The 15,351-nt window shown below is 34.3% G+C and overlaps 1 protein-coding gene across 1 annotated transcript in view; it reads left to right on the plus strand.

Moving 5' to 3' along the window:
- LOC118188244 (alpha-catulin-like) overlaps positions 1–15,351 on the plus strand; it is a 723,160-nt gene that overhangs the window by 421,719 nt on the left and 286,090 nt on the right. Inside the window, exon 4 of the mRNA XM_085819331.1 lies at positions 8,933–9,108. Within this exon, the coding sequence (XP_085675457.1) occupies positions 8,933–9,108 (176 nt within the window). The remainder of the gene's footprint in view (positions 1–8,932; positions 9,109–15,351) is intronic.

The following is a 15,351-nucleotide window of genomic DNA, read 5'->3' on the forward strand; positions in this document are numbered from 1 at the left end:
AAGTACACAAGATATTTTCTCTTTCCTTTCTGCATGACTTCATGGTCTAACGGTAGCACACTCGGCGTAGGTCCAGGATCAAGTCCCGTCGAGGGTATTTCTCATTTTCATGTCTCCTGCTTCAAAAGTAACCTAATGACTCTACATGTTTTTAAATTTTTTCAAAGGTATGTGCATGAGATACTGTGCCTCCATATGTAATTCGACGAATCCTTGGCTGCAATATAGGTGACGATACAAATTTCTCCATTCCAATCCTTGTTTTGATCTGTCCCACCTCTTCTTTGCTTTTCCTAACTTCTCGAGAAGATACTCAGCTCGATTTTGCTATTTTCAGTTCCCCATTAGCAAAGACACTGCACATTGAGCAAACATTCTGCCTTCTCCGCGATTCGAGCTCGAGAAGAAATATTCCGTGCCAATATGCCAACAAGTAAACTCATTATGTTATAAAGTTAAGTATTACATTGTTACCATTTGAAAAATTAAATTATAGTCAATGCAAATCAGTAGGAGCTTTGCTAAAACTCATAACGCGTCGTAAGTATAGTTTTACCAACTCTATCGAGTCACAATATATGACACTATAAAATATATTTACGTTAACACTTTTTTTATTATTTGTAAAATGCGGGAATGCAGTTTAATAATTAGTCTTCATGTAGATAAACAGTCAATTAAAACTTCGCAAACACCCGGAATATTTTCACATTAGTAATTTAGGGTATAATATGTCTGCTCATTAAACACAAAATATGCATCATTATATTAATCATCGGAATTCAATTTTAAAATGCAGAAAATTTTAAATAATATTTGAAACGTTGAAAACTAAACTAAACTTTAAACAAATTTTACGAATATATTTATTCTGATTTTCAGCAGAATTGAGAAAAATCAGTTTTATTTATTTTTTTCGGCAAATTTAGAACAACTTTCGTTCAGTTTAAAAATACTTAAATAACTCTTTTTTTATTATAAGTTCGACCGAACATTTATCTAACAATTTTTTTCAGTTATCTGACATGATATTAAAATTCTTCCACATTATGCTGATGTTGCAGGAATAGAAAACACGTAAGAAATGCTTTTAAAAAGGTTCGTACGTTTATAATCAGCACTTTCTGAAATCATGTGCCCTTTGTTACTTGATGTTTTGGATCTTGTAAAATGTTCATAGCTTCGGAATTTTTTTATTAATGTGACTGCTTAAGAAAAGGTCATTCATATTCAAATCCAGATTTGCTTTTAACTTAAAATCTTTAACAACTTTGTAGAGTTCCTCACTTTGTAATCCTAAGTTACTGTTGGAAGTGAAGAATCTTAAGAACTGATAAGCGAATAATCGCTTGAGTTCGTGTGACAAGAAACAATAAGATAGAAGGGTAAGCTAGCCCTTTATTATTCCAACTAAAGTTTAACAAAACTCCGTCTTGGAGTGTACTTGGGCTTTGAACTTAAGAGATTAAGAATAATACGAAACTAACCTAAACTAAAGAAGTATAGCTCCTTAACGTTAATAGACTGCGAAGCTATCAAGCACCTAAAGTACGGCGGAGTGTGATAATAGCCTACGAGAGCATAGCCTAAAAAAAAGGCGGACACGTGCAGCCGGAAATACCCGGTATCTCTCTCACTAAGACCGAAGAACTTCGTGGTTAAATACCGCTCTTCCTCATTATGCATTCAGACGTGATTCTAAAACTACGTTCTGGCCGGAAGTAGTAAGCTAAGAATCGATAGGAAAGGAACTTTAACTCAAAATTTAACTGATAAATAAGATTAACAGAATCCTTACAACTTCAAGAAATTTCTGATATGATAGAAATGACTTATTTAGTCTTAGAACTGACGATTTTCCAAAGGTAAAATTTTGTGATCATCGAATATCATCTTTGGCTTGAAAACCATTTGTCAAAAAAATCCCAAATGGTAAATTTACCCTATTTATGACATATTTTGTTCATGTGGATAAAAAGTGGTAAAAATATTTGTTTAATTCGTAGTCAAAGGTTTAAAGTGTTTTACCCTAAATTATATATTTTTCATTTCAAAGAATTGATAACCTTCTTTTTCTAAGAATGTTAACGAAGTACGCCCATTCTTTTGTAAAAGCCACAACAATAATTATGATATGCTGCAAACAGTAATTCCACATAATCATATTTTCAGTACATGCCAGGAATCGAAAGAAACCATGATATTCTTGTGTTTGTGCTATCTTTTGCAATTCTCAGGAAGGCAATTTGCTTTGCATTCCTAATATAAAGAAGATAAATTTACTGGAAATAATCCTCGAGAAAGCAACGATTCTTGATTAATTGAAATAAATGTTTGGTTGTAATGCTTTGGAAAGCTGAATGCTCCAGATAACAATTTATTTTTGCTTCAGTTGATGTAACATCTTAAACAAATCATACTTTATTTGAGGTGAACAAATATTTCGACTTTTAAATGCAGATAAAAGGAAATTTCGACAAATCTTCTTGCTAAAAATATTTATAATAAGATGAAACATCGATTATTTAAAATTTTACGTGTAACCTAAATAAATTGCGGTACGAGTTTTATTTACGAATTCTAGTTGCAAGTTTTAATTGTTAAGCCACAAAATTAGATACTACTATTGTGCAGGTTCCGATGCACTTTACTAAAATACATTTCTTTAAAATGATCACTTCAAGGCCGTTTGCCAACTCTATACATTTGCTATAGTAACGAGTGTCGTCACATTTATTCTCTCTGCCCCAAAGCATTTATTATCTCTACCTCATTTGACAGTGTGGTGGACAGTGATTAGTCACCACTAGGATTTGGCGATTGGGTCCCCTCATTCCCAGTCACCCTTTAAAAGGAGGAATATATCAGGTATTTTCTCCCTCCTTTCAGCATGCCCACTTGGCGCATATTTGAGAGGTCCAGGTTCGAATCCCGTCGAGGGTGTTTTGTGTATGGGTGTATGGTGTATTTAATTATGGCAAAGCACACTAGGGCTATCTCTCTAAGAAGTGCGAGGCCTTCGTGGAGGACTTTCTAAGGGAAACTGACTCGCATCCACGTTACACATGGGGAAAAACATGAAAACGCCCATGCAGCCAGCCCGTTCGCTGGATTCGAACCTCGGACAGAACTACCAGTGCTCAGCGACTTTACCGCTCGGCCGGTGGTGCGCCCCCGTCAAGGGATGCACATTTTTCACATCTCCTGCTTCAAGAAAAAAACCTAATGACTCTATAATGTAACGTAAATCTATAAAAATCTGAATGTTTTTAATTTTGTTCCACATGAGCTAAATGCATTTTTATTAAAATCAATCAGATTGAAAGTAAATCATTTTTATTTTCGAGAGATGCATCTTTTCCATTTTAATAGCTTAGTTTGTTAATCTGTAGGGATTTATATCTATTTCAAGTAACCAATTTAGTTAATTTTACATTCTTTCCTATAAGCCTTCATTCCCCTAATTGTCAATGCCAGAATATTTATATTTGGTAGCGCGCGTGAAGTAATGCAAGTTCTACGTTGCGTAGAAAATGTTTAAATGCAGAGTTCTAGAAGGGGAGTTAGAGAGTAATAGGAATTCGCCGCCATCTCTGTAGCGTGAGCTTCATTTCCGTAGTTATTGTTGGTTTACGTGGCATAACAGCTTTCACTTTGCTGCCATAGTTTTCGACGCGATTTTTAAAGTAACAGGAGTTTTCTGAGCCCTGCAGAGAATTTCTTCTACTTGTTAGTCATATCTTTTTAGTTTAGTTACCGACCGAGTGACGCGTAGTGTGTTAGTGTCAAGCCGACGCATTGTGAATTTTAAACCGTTTAATAAAGGATACTTTTAATCCTTCTTCTGTGTAGTTCCTACATGTGCAGTTGTCACTGAGAAGATAAGCAAGTAGTTCTTCCTAACCAATAACAGAAAGATTCGATTTAAAAGACAAGTGCCTTACATTTTGCTGAATGGCAACAGACACGAATGAAATGTAAAAAAAGCATTTACAGAAAATGACATTTAAAGTGAATCAACGCAAAATCGTGTTTGGACACTAATGACGCTTTTGAGTTAGTAAGGAATTTTGTAACCATAAGTGGAAAATGCTTGTTATGAGGGATAATACGTGGTAATTGCAATTGTTTGCCAACTGCATTTTTGGATTTGAAGAAAGAAAATGGAAACTATAATAACTCTGTAATAACTTTCAAAATGACAAAGATGCATTAAAAACTGTAGTCTAATCTGGTTATCATAGCTGTAGGCATTACAATAAGAAAGTTAAGATGGCTTACATGATTTCTGTTTATAAAATAAGCATTTTTGTTCTAGCATTTATTAAGAGTCTTCAAAAAGAAGGTTTTCTCGTGTATCCTTATAATCCCAGTATGACCATTGTGCTATTTTGTACACTCAGGTCGAAATTAATTAACCATTACATACATCAGCTTAGAAAATTTTTCTGTCAACTTTTATTCCTGAAATTTACCGTCTAGTTTAAATGCCTTTGGTTGAATAATTAATTAACAATTCATTTATTTTCCGTTTTATTCATTAAACAGGTTGACGTAAAAGGGTTTTAGTTTCTGAATTTTGTCATTTTAAATGCTTTGATCTTTAATCCTGTCAGAAACAACAAACGAACCGATTGCGCTTTGAAACAGTCCATTAACAAATTCCTTTCCCTGCTGTACGTTCTCAAAGTATAATGTATAACATGTATTTGAAAATGACTGCTCTATGGCAGGGCTTACTAGTTTACAGCGTAAATCCCTTGAGTATGACACAATCGCTGTAACCCCATTAAAGTAATGAAGCACCTGTGACGCGTCTAACGAGTCACAAGCCAAGACTTTTGGGTTAACGTAACGTATCAATCTTTACTAACACTCGAAAAAAAAGAAAAGAAAGCAAAAGAAAAAAACAAAAAAAAAAATCCGAAAGGTTTCAGAATTTAAATTGCGTCCAAAGGGACGTTTTTTAAACGTTTTGTGTGTTACCTTTATTTATTAAATATAATGTTCTTTGCTCTTAAACCATAAAACTTAGTTCAATAGCAATGTCGCAAAATAATTTTAAAATGAGCATATCTTTAGGATTTCCGATACACAGTCTCACGCGCTGGAGATATTTTTTTTTTTTTTTCTGTACAACGTTGCCATTGCTCGCTTTCAAATCGAGTTTATTAATCCATAAGTCGCTAAAGTTTTACAAAATATGAAATCGATCATAAAACAAATTCCAGATTTCAAATTTGGGCTTCCAGATGCCCATATTTTCAGTAGGATTACGGCATTAAAAATTCGATGGCTCTATGTACTGTTGTTTTATCGTAATGCGAGAAATAGACATACATTTATGCAGAGAAATAGACATACATTTATGCAGATTTTTATTATTTAATTTCTTCAAATATAATGCAAGACTCTAACATTGGGGTAGCAACAGTTTGAAAAGTGAAACGGACACTTATAGTCATTCGACGCAAAATCGAAAACGAAAACATTAATCCTTCAGGGACAAAGCCCCTTTGGGCTAAAATTTTTTTTTAAATTAATTTTAGGGTGACATTTATTCCATGCGGGGAAAAAAAGCTGCGCTGAATTATTCTGTTATTTAAAGCAGTTTGTCAGATATTAGAAATGCTGAGAATCCAATAGATTTATTGACAAATTTTCTCTCTGCTTGTGTTTACAAAACTCATGTTGAGCCTTAAGCTACGTTTTAATGAACAAATACTACAATATTAGTACTGCTTGCTTGATCTTGTGAAGTACATTAATTTATGACTTGCGTACGAACGTTGTATGGAATACATTCATGACTTCTTTGGCGCATAATAACTTTTATAAGTTATGAATATAATAGTTACCGTACTATACTCTGTAATTAGTTTAAGACTTATTAAGGCTCAACATAACAAAACTCGTTAATTAATATCAAAGGTAAGGAATTTTTTTCATCACAAATTGAGATCAGTTTCTTCTCACAAAGAATGACAAACCTGAAAGGTAAAAAATTTCAAAGAACTGTTTAATTAGTGGCATAGAAATGAAATTTAATCTTCAGTCATTAATGTGAGGTAACTTCTACCATAAATAATTAATTTTTAAAGGAAAATTTGACTCCCAAAATTGTGCATTATTTTCTGTTTGCGGAAAAATATGGTTACAGTAGAGCAAAGACAGACTCGTGCAAGAATGTAGTATTCATTTTGACTGCCGAGAAATAGCTGTCATTCGTTGCTCTGGTATCCTTGAAGAAGGATCATGACAAATAAAGTTGTTTGAGTAATTTTTAATGTTTAAATCTGCGCTATACGGATAACCAAATTATCTTTTTTTTCATCTAGATTTACTCAATGTCCGCGAATATTTATATTATTCTTAGTACATCTGCACAGACGTTTTGAGGGGTCTGATTCATAACCATTGGCTAATTCCCTTTCGGCATCTTACGTTTGGCATATCAGGTGCTGTACCATCTGTATCATGGTTGTCAGTTCCGCCTCGTTCAAATCTGCAAACCTCTTGGCATTCAGATATTTCCCCACAACATTCTTCATTATCAGTACTGTTATTAAGAAAGTCAACAATAATGTTAGCCATAATATGTGCCACTAAATTTCGCACATACGCCACCTTCCTTGTATATTTTCAATGCCATTCATTGTCATGATTCTTCATTGCCAAGGATCTGCCATGATTTTTCGTCGATGAAATCAGAACAGTAAATTGTGGTTATCTTTGGCAGAGAAAACGAATACCGCGTTCTTGTGCTTGCTTAGCCATTGCTGTACTATGTTCGTCCACAAACAGAACAAAATGCATAATTTTGGGGGTTCCCTTATCGTCTCTCAAACTAAATATTTAATCTTCCTTCACATTAACTATTGGTGATTAAACCTTCAAGCATTAGTTTGGCCCTGAAATTTCAAAGTTTCCTAAAATGTCATGAATATATTGTATTTTCTTGATTATAACTCCAAAATGACCCTCTCGCTGACTCATTTCCTTCCAATACACATACAATCCGAATTCGGATTGATCACGATCCAGCAGAAAGTTTTACGTTTAATGAAGGGAAAAGTCATCCTTCGATCCGGAATTTTATGTCCATGACCCATGGAGGGTCAGATTTTATTTATATGCTGATAATAAAACGGTTGAAATATTTAACTTGTAGAGTCTGTCATTCCCTTGTTAGTTTTATTCAAAATTACTTTTAAATGTGGATTACGTTTCGGTGGCCTATCTATTAAGCCTAATTTTCAGTAGGCTTTAATTTTTCTAATCGTTAATTATATTTTTTTTCCTTTTTTGTTCTTTATTTTTGAACATTTTCTTTCACTTTACTGTTTAATTAGTGCACTGCATAAAAGTGTTTCCAATATTATAACTGATTTAACTTTTTAATATTTTTCAATCATTTTTATAATACATATGTACGAATTCATTTTACATGTGTTCCATTTATGTTATTGTCACATTTAAATAAATACTACATAATATACAAGACTGAGCAACATGGAACAAAGGCAAACAATATTCAACTATATGGTATTTTATTCTTTTTTTACGCATGCCTTCGGAGAGTAATTGGAAGCATACTCAACGTGCATTCGAAAGGTCCAGTGTTCGAGTCCTGGCGAGGTCATTGCACATTTTTCAAACGTCAGTTTCAAGGAAAACAGGCTTGAGGATTACTTTATTTTGAAAGAGCAAAATTTCCCGTGCCTGTCTTCCTTGAAATTCACAACATTTTCATTTAAAAAAACATAAATCTGATATTGGTTTTTGATTGATCTTTTATTAAAGAAATTAATATAGAACTGCTCCCGTTTTACACCACAGAAAGGAATACAAGTCAGCAAAGCCAAGTTAAGCAATTTTATGAAATTTCAGTATTATTTTGTGATGGCAGTTTCAGAATTATTACAACCCCATAAAAATTGCTGGTTGGCTAAGTTTCTGGCTATAAAGAAATATTCTTCAATTTGTTTTCAACTTCTCTTAGGATGTTTCTTATTAATGTATATGCTCTGTAATTAATGCATATATTCTCTGTAATTTAATGTCCATGGTATAACTGTTACTGTTACGTTTCGCAAGCATTCTGAAGCGTTTGCAGAAGATAATTTTTAATTCCTTCAAAAATATTTACACAGAAAACACAGTTCCTGAATTCAAAAGTCAAACAACAAAAATCAGGTTTATATTTTCAAAATTTTCACAGGACTAGTTTTGATGGTTTTACCTAACCACCATCCTCAGTTGCAAAATCGCAAATGAACAAGATAGGAAATAATGATTAGATAAGATATGAAAGCATGGACAAGAATAAGCAAGTGGCGCCATCTGTTGGTGAAACCAGAACTTAAACATAATTTCTTGAAAGGCCGAAGGCAAAGCTGGATTTGAATTAGGATCTTTAACTAGAAAAGAAAGATTGTTTTGAGTGTGAATGCCTCTAGAAAATCCAGTTCTAAAATGGAAGATGTTTTATGAATAATTTTGGCAGCAGAAAAATTGATGACGCGAAATTTTAAGGCTCTCTTAGTTTGGCCAATGTAAATTAAACCACACTGGCAAGGAATCATATAAATACCCCAGAATTTCATATCGGGAATGGGGTCTTTGAGTATGGAACTCGGTTCCTCAATTCAAAAGCAAGAGCAACGCAGTTCACATTACTCACTACACATTTCAGAGATTTTTATATATTTCAAACATTTCAGATATCAGTTTAAACTTGCTGTGAAACCTGTGTTGCTAATTTTATTTTAATTTTTTTTTTCTATGCCACGAAGCTAGTTAAATTAAACAAATTTGTAGCTCATAAAGTATTTATTATTCGAAACATTTTTAGGTGAACATAAGTGTTTGAGAATTGCGAAGTTTAGGATTCCCCTTTATATTTATCTAATTCCTTTCTTCTTCCTCTCAGGTTCTATGATCGAGCACCTGTGCGAAGTTCAGCACGACGATGGTGGTCAGTTGAGGCCGTATGCAGACAAGCATCACCTCGCCCGAGCGGCGCGAGCCCTCCTCTCCTCCGTCACCAGGGTCTTACTGTTGGCGGACACAGTTGTAGTTAAGCAGTTACTTAGTACCAAAGACAGGGTAAGACACTTTTATCTATCCAGTTTTTTCACTCTTAATAGAAATACTTTTCTTCTTAAAAGTGACAGATCTGTGTTAGATTCTTTTACAGAGTTAGGTTATTTGAATATGGTAAAGCATACGAGGGCTATCTGCCTATGGAATGCCTCCTTGGAGGACTTTCTAAAGGAAACTAGCTTATATTCATGCTACAAATGGCGAAAAACAACCATGCAGCTATCCTCTTTTCCTGGGGTCTAATCCAAGTCAGTCGGGGAGTATTCAGCGGTTTTAACTACTCTTCCACCGGTGAGGCCCACCTACAAGCGGAACGTGTTACTTTAGAGTTTCATCTAAATTCTTCATACTTTTGCAAGAGCTTAAAAGAAAGCAAGTGAACGATCCTCGAAAACAAGCATAAAATATTGGGGCTAAATTTATTTGCATGTCATTTATGTGCTTTTTGATTAACCTTGCCTGGGAGCGTATTGATAACACGCTTAACTTGAGATGAAAGGTTCACAAATCCGATACAAATTCCTTATTATATTTATGTGAAAATGTGTTCAGAAAAATGTATTTCAAATCTATTGTCTTTTTCATACAAATTTATTATATACTTAATACTAGGGCATTTCTTACGAAAGCATTCAAAGTTTGCATAGTTTCGGTATCATAAGCTTGAATAAGAGATGGCCAATCACAGCTTAAACATTTAGCGGCGATTGTTTTCTCCCGTAAAATTTTAAGGGTCAATTTTGTAAATATGCATAAACATCTCGCTATGATTTCTACTTCTGATGCAATATTTCAAAATTTGCTTAAAAAACAACGCTTAATGCTTGATCGCTTAATTTAGAAAGTAAATTTTAGATGTTTCTGTCTAGCCAACAGATTCATCGCTATTTAAAGTCAAACTAATTTGCATTTTGGTAAAGGCTATTGAATGAAATGGGGAGTCTAGAAAAAAATTAGCATAAAAATAACTGATAGTTTGATAGCAATATTACCTGAATAATTTATTACTTTACTAACAACAGTTATTTTACCACTTTCGACTCTCGTTACTCTGAAGCATAGTGGACTTCGTTTAAATTATATTTTATTGATGATCTCGCACAAATGCATCACTGTCTTCTTAAAGGCTACTTGTGCAAGTGATATGATCCTAAGAGCAATACCGAATTCTTAACACAGTCCCCTTTTTCCTTCATTCCGTTAATTATTTCTATTACAAATCATTCATAATTAAATCTCTTCACATCTTACAAGCCCATCTATCTGATCATGCGTAACACACAGTCGGGCAAAAAGAAGAAAAAAATGTAACAACAACTAACGTCCTTTAACGCCTACTCAAGTGATGCAATTGTACTGCTTTTCGAATGTAATGCTCTTAGGTCACGTAAATCAAGCATCACCATCTGTTATTGTTGCCATCATTACATCTTATTATACATCTGCTGTTTTCCCTTTGGCAGTAAAGCTCAAAGAAATCAATTATTTGTTCACCGCTGTTCTATTATGTTGGTTTTGCCACTTAATATTATTTACCGGTGTAATTAATCATATTTACGGGCGTAAATACATGTGTTTGCACATTATGTATTTTTCCGTTATGTATTCAGAAACAAAAAATCGGCATACAAGAGATTAGCTGAATCAAAAATAAAACATTGAAGAATTTGGCAAGTAGATTAAAAAAAAATAAGAATAATCGCACGCACATTTTCTCACGTTTATTCAGAAACACGATAAAAGTAAGCATCGATTTTAAAATAGCTACCTATGAAGAGTAATTAAGCGCAGAGTAATTACGCCATGCCAGAATGAATAAGTAGCATCATATATCTCTAAATACGGTTTTAAACCAACAATTCATATTTAATAGTGAAGTTTTCCTTTTGTAAATCCTTTCCTATTTCCTTTCAGTACAGACACGTAGTAACTTCGCTTGAGAAGAACATATGTAGAATTGCTGTAAACGAAATGGCCATTTTAAGGGCGAAAAAAATAGAAAAGAAAAAGAAGAATGCTCATTCAGCTCAAATAATTTCCGTCAAACATCGACGCATTGTTGCGAACGTGTACAAACAACATAGCTACCCCGTTTGTAAAAATCAATGTTTCTGAAAATAACAAAATCATCCACTGCCAAATAAATGAATGCTTCGTTGTCAAAGCAATTCTTGGCCAAAAACAAAATGGTTAAAGCACCAGAGAGAATAATAACCTGTTGGGGAAAATGTCAAAACAATATGTAGGTGAGGCTCAGTTTCGTATCCAAGTTGATAATTTACTGTATGGTTGGCCAAACTCTTTATATACGACAGATACTGTCGTATATAGTCGAGCGTTATTCTGAAACAAAACGACTATCTACATTCACAAGTGCTTGGTTGCATAAGGTAGAATTTGTCATGAATTCGCCGCATATATGTATGAGATTGAGCTGCATTTATCATTTCACCTCGTGGAAGGAATGCGTAGCAAATGGCATCCGCGGAAGGCCAGAGTAAACAACATCTCCTTTTGGATGTAGAGGTGACTTTGGATTCCTTTCTAGACCGTCTTTTTCTCCCAACCACTGGAACAAGCATGTATGGTTGTCATGGAATACTTATTTCTCATATACAAGCACATTTTATTGCAGAAACTTTGCTTCTTTTTAAGAGAGATGAACACATTTCCAAACACCATGTTTTGTCAACTTTCCTTACTTTTCTTGTTACTGCCAACTGCCGTGAAACAGTTGAAAGGTATACATTTAGTACCTAGAGTATTTTCGAACAGTTTGTCATGGATCTGATCCCATTGAATCCATTAATTCTGATCCCATTAAATCCGTTAATTCTTTCGGACCGATGGCGGAAGGACAATGTCTACTGGTTTCGGCTTATATAGAGGGTATTTACGTACTTTTAGAACAATTTAGGGTCCTTAAGCTTTAAACCGTAAAGAACATTTTTTAAATGTTCAGTCTGACATTTAAAAAATACTCTCTTTTCTGAATTGTGAGTCTGGATCATGATTTCCATGACAAAAAGCGATATTGGTTTCCATTCCTCTCCCCCTACTTTCCAGATTCACTCAATCGTGATGGGTTTGCGCTTAGAAAGGGCTCTTTCTAAGAGATCAGAGACACAACAGTCCATAAGGTGAAACGTTCTGAGACTTCGCAGGAATTTGTGAAAAGGTTCATATATAATACCTGTATTAGTTTTTATTTTTTCAAGAAATACAGTGGTACTTTCCGAAGTATGACTTGTCTTGATATTTCGCGACTGCAATAAAAAAATGGGATTTATTCTGTCAATATCAGACGTAAAACTTTTTCTTGATAGTACATTGAGTTGATTTTAACATTTCTTCTCAATCTACTTACTTTTAATTTCCTGTTTTAAGATAATTCTGCGATATTCGTAAACCCCTTACTGAAATTTTTTTTGCATTGACGGAACCAGATTTTATATTTTTTTCTCCTCATTCCCTGTAATAAATAGACCATTTTTGCTGCAAGTTATACAAACCCAGACTTCATCGAGGGTCACGATATATTTCTATTTATCTCCTGAATATAGTTTTCATACAGGATTCTACAAATTATTGAGCTGAGCCTCATGCCTCAGCAAATGCTGGTGAAAATTATGCTTTTAGACTTTTTTTAATTTGAAAATCTTAATTTATTATTTTAATTACTGTTGCTACAGATATATTTGAAGACTTTGCGATAGATTTCTGCGTCGCTGGATTTTCTCTTATTGCCAAAATTTTTATTTTAGAAACATTAGGTAGAGTATTAGCTTTAGAGTCTTCTTTCCGTGATAATGATTGACATCTTTTCCATTTCTCATTGAAAACGTTGCTTATTTTTTACTATATTTAATAAATATTTCTCTTAGGAAAGGGAAAACATATATCCTTTTATCCACTTTTTATTTATATCTTGTAGAGTCCTTAGGTTATTTTGAAGCAGGAGATGAGAAAAATGAGCAAATTCCCTCCGCGGATTCGAATAAGCGTCGAGTGTGCTATCGTTACACCATGCTGGTAGCATGGTAGCAAAGAGAAAATACCCCGCCCCCTTTTAAACGGCAACTGGAGATTAGGGGACCCAAACGCTAAATCATGCTGGTGAAAGATTACCTTCCGCCACCTTTTAATTCGAGCGCCACTGTAGAGTCATTAGGTTATTCTGAAGCAGGTGACGTGAAAATGAGTAATGCCTTTTCCAGGGATGGAACCTTTACCTCTCGAATACGTGCCTAGTGTGCTACAGTTACACCACGAAGGCATGCTAAAAGAAGAGAGAAGATACCCCATAATGCGACCTTTTCAAAGAAGAATAAATTTTAAAATCGCAGATGATATTTCTCATTTGAAATAAGAAACTGTAGTCAGAAATATTTATTCCAATACCTTTGTTTACTTTATTTTAATTCTGTGTTGAAAGTGTTCTAAACATACGTAAACTCACTCCGTAGCTTCAAATCTCCTGATGGAAGATTTGCAACCCAACGGCGGGAGGATATCTCCTAATTGTTTCTCCACCAAATACTTGCTTTTTACTATTTTTGCAGCAGTTGGAACATAACCCACTATGAACTCGTACATTTTTTTTCAAAATATAAATAATAATTTTTCTACAGTTTTAATCTTGAAATCACATTACACGTTTTAGGTTCACGTCGCCGTTGTTGCGTTCCATCTATCAGTTCTTACTAAAACCGTAAGATGATGCCTTGTCGTTTACTCTTTAGAACACTGTAAAGTATTCAAAACATAATTTAAGTTCATGCTATATCAGTTTTTCGACAGTACTCTTAAAATCACGGAGAAATTCACCTACGTAGATGGCTATTTTCCGAAAACTGATTTCCGAAAAAAGTCATAAGGACAAAGCAAAACTCGACTGGCAACTTTGTTGCCGTTTCGTCCATTGATTCTGTAATGGATTTTTAGTAACAGACTTCAATAAATGCTCTTGAGTCTCTAAGAATACTGCCACACAAGCTCATTTTTAGAAAAAGCATCCTCTTGCATATTATTACGCCAAGTCGACTCGCCAAAACTGTGCAATGGAACAATGCTCACGATTATGAATCTACTGCCAAACGTAATAGATGCCATCATCATCACTGGGAGTGGCGCTGAACAAACTGTTTTCATTCTTTACATTTCGATCACACCCAATTCAAATATGCCCTTCGATTTCAAGCGATTGCAGTTTCCCATCCGTCTTGCGTTAGCTATGGTTATCAATACTTTGTGTAGCAAGTATTGACTTGGAAGCTCCATGCACTTGGAAACACCATATTTTTACATACTTGGCTTGCTTGGCACACCAGGTAGTTTATTTGCTTGCACTTCGTGCGGACCAACGTAAAACATTGCGTAGCCTTAAGATTTGTGTAGAAAGGTGCCATGAAAGCATCGTTTCCTATGTAAATAAAATCTATGGTTTTATCCGAGCTTGGTAACATTTTGCACAATTTACCTTGAACCAAAAGACGAAAATCTCTGTCTGCCTGAGATTTCGAAAACGCTACTCCCATCCCCCTAAATTCATTCTACGTAAAGTCCGGGAAATGTCGTTACTTAAGATAGTCCTTAAAAATAAAAGGTAAAATGACAGGAAGTAATTTTGTGATCAGTTAGAATATAGTAGAAACCATAAGCAGTAGCTAGACATTCTTAAGAAAAATGAAAGAATTTCAGAGTATAATTTATGTATTACTATTATTATCAAAAATTTTCGTAGTTTTTACCCATCATAACTGTTTACTCACTTGTCATGAAGTGAAAAATGTCAAATTTAGAAGTCATAAAAATTTAGGAGTTATTGTTTCTTGAGGAAAAATGTTTAGAGTTTAATTATATCTCTACGAGTGGCAATTTGAAGCGCATAAAGCTGCATAAATACTTAACGGACATGTAGTGCCTAGTCCTCCTAAACTCTAACTCTGAAAATAAGTAGCGCCCTCTAGGTGGAAAAGGGGCAAGTTGGAGACTGGCTTTCGGTGGGAGAGGCCGAATGCTCAGTATGCTCAGTGTGGTAATTTTATAAATTTAACAATCCTATTATCTTATGTACTATTTCTATTTGTACAAAGTGTATATAGTTTACGTTGATGGTGTGAATAAATTAAAAGATAAATCTGAGTCTATTAATTACGGCACCGGACACGGCTGGATCTTACAGGACATTTTATACCTTTGGACAAAGGCATTTTATGGAGAGTTTTGACCGCAGTTATTTCTTTT

Source organism: Stegodyphus dumicola, chromosome 6 (assembly GCF_044657685.1).
Source record: "Stegodyphus dumicola isolate Sdum_Otavi_A_Nest chromosome 6, ASM4465768v1".
Taxonomy (NCBI): domain Eukaryota; kingdom Metazoa; phylum Arthropoda; class Arachnida; order Araneae; family Eresidae; genus Stegodyphus; species Stegodyphus dumicola.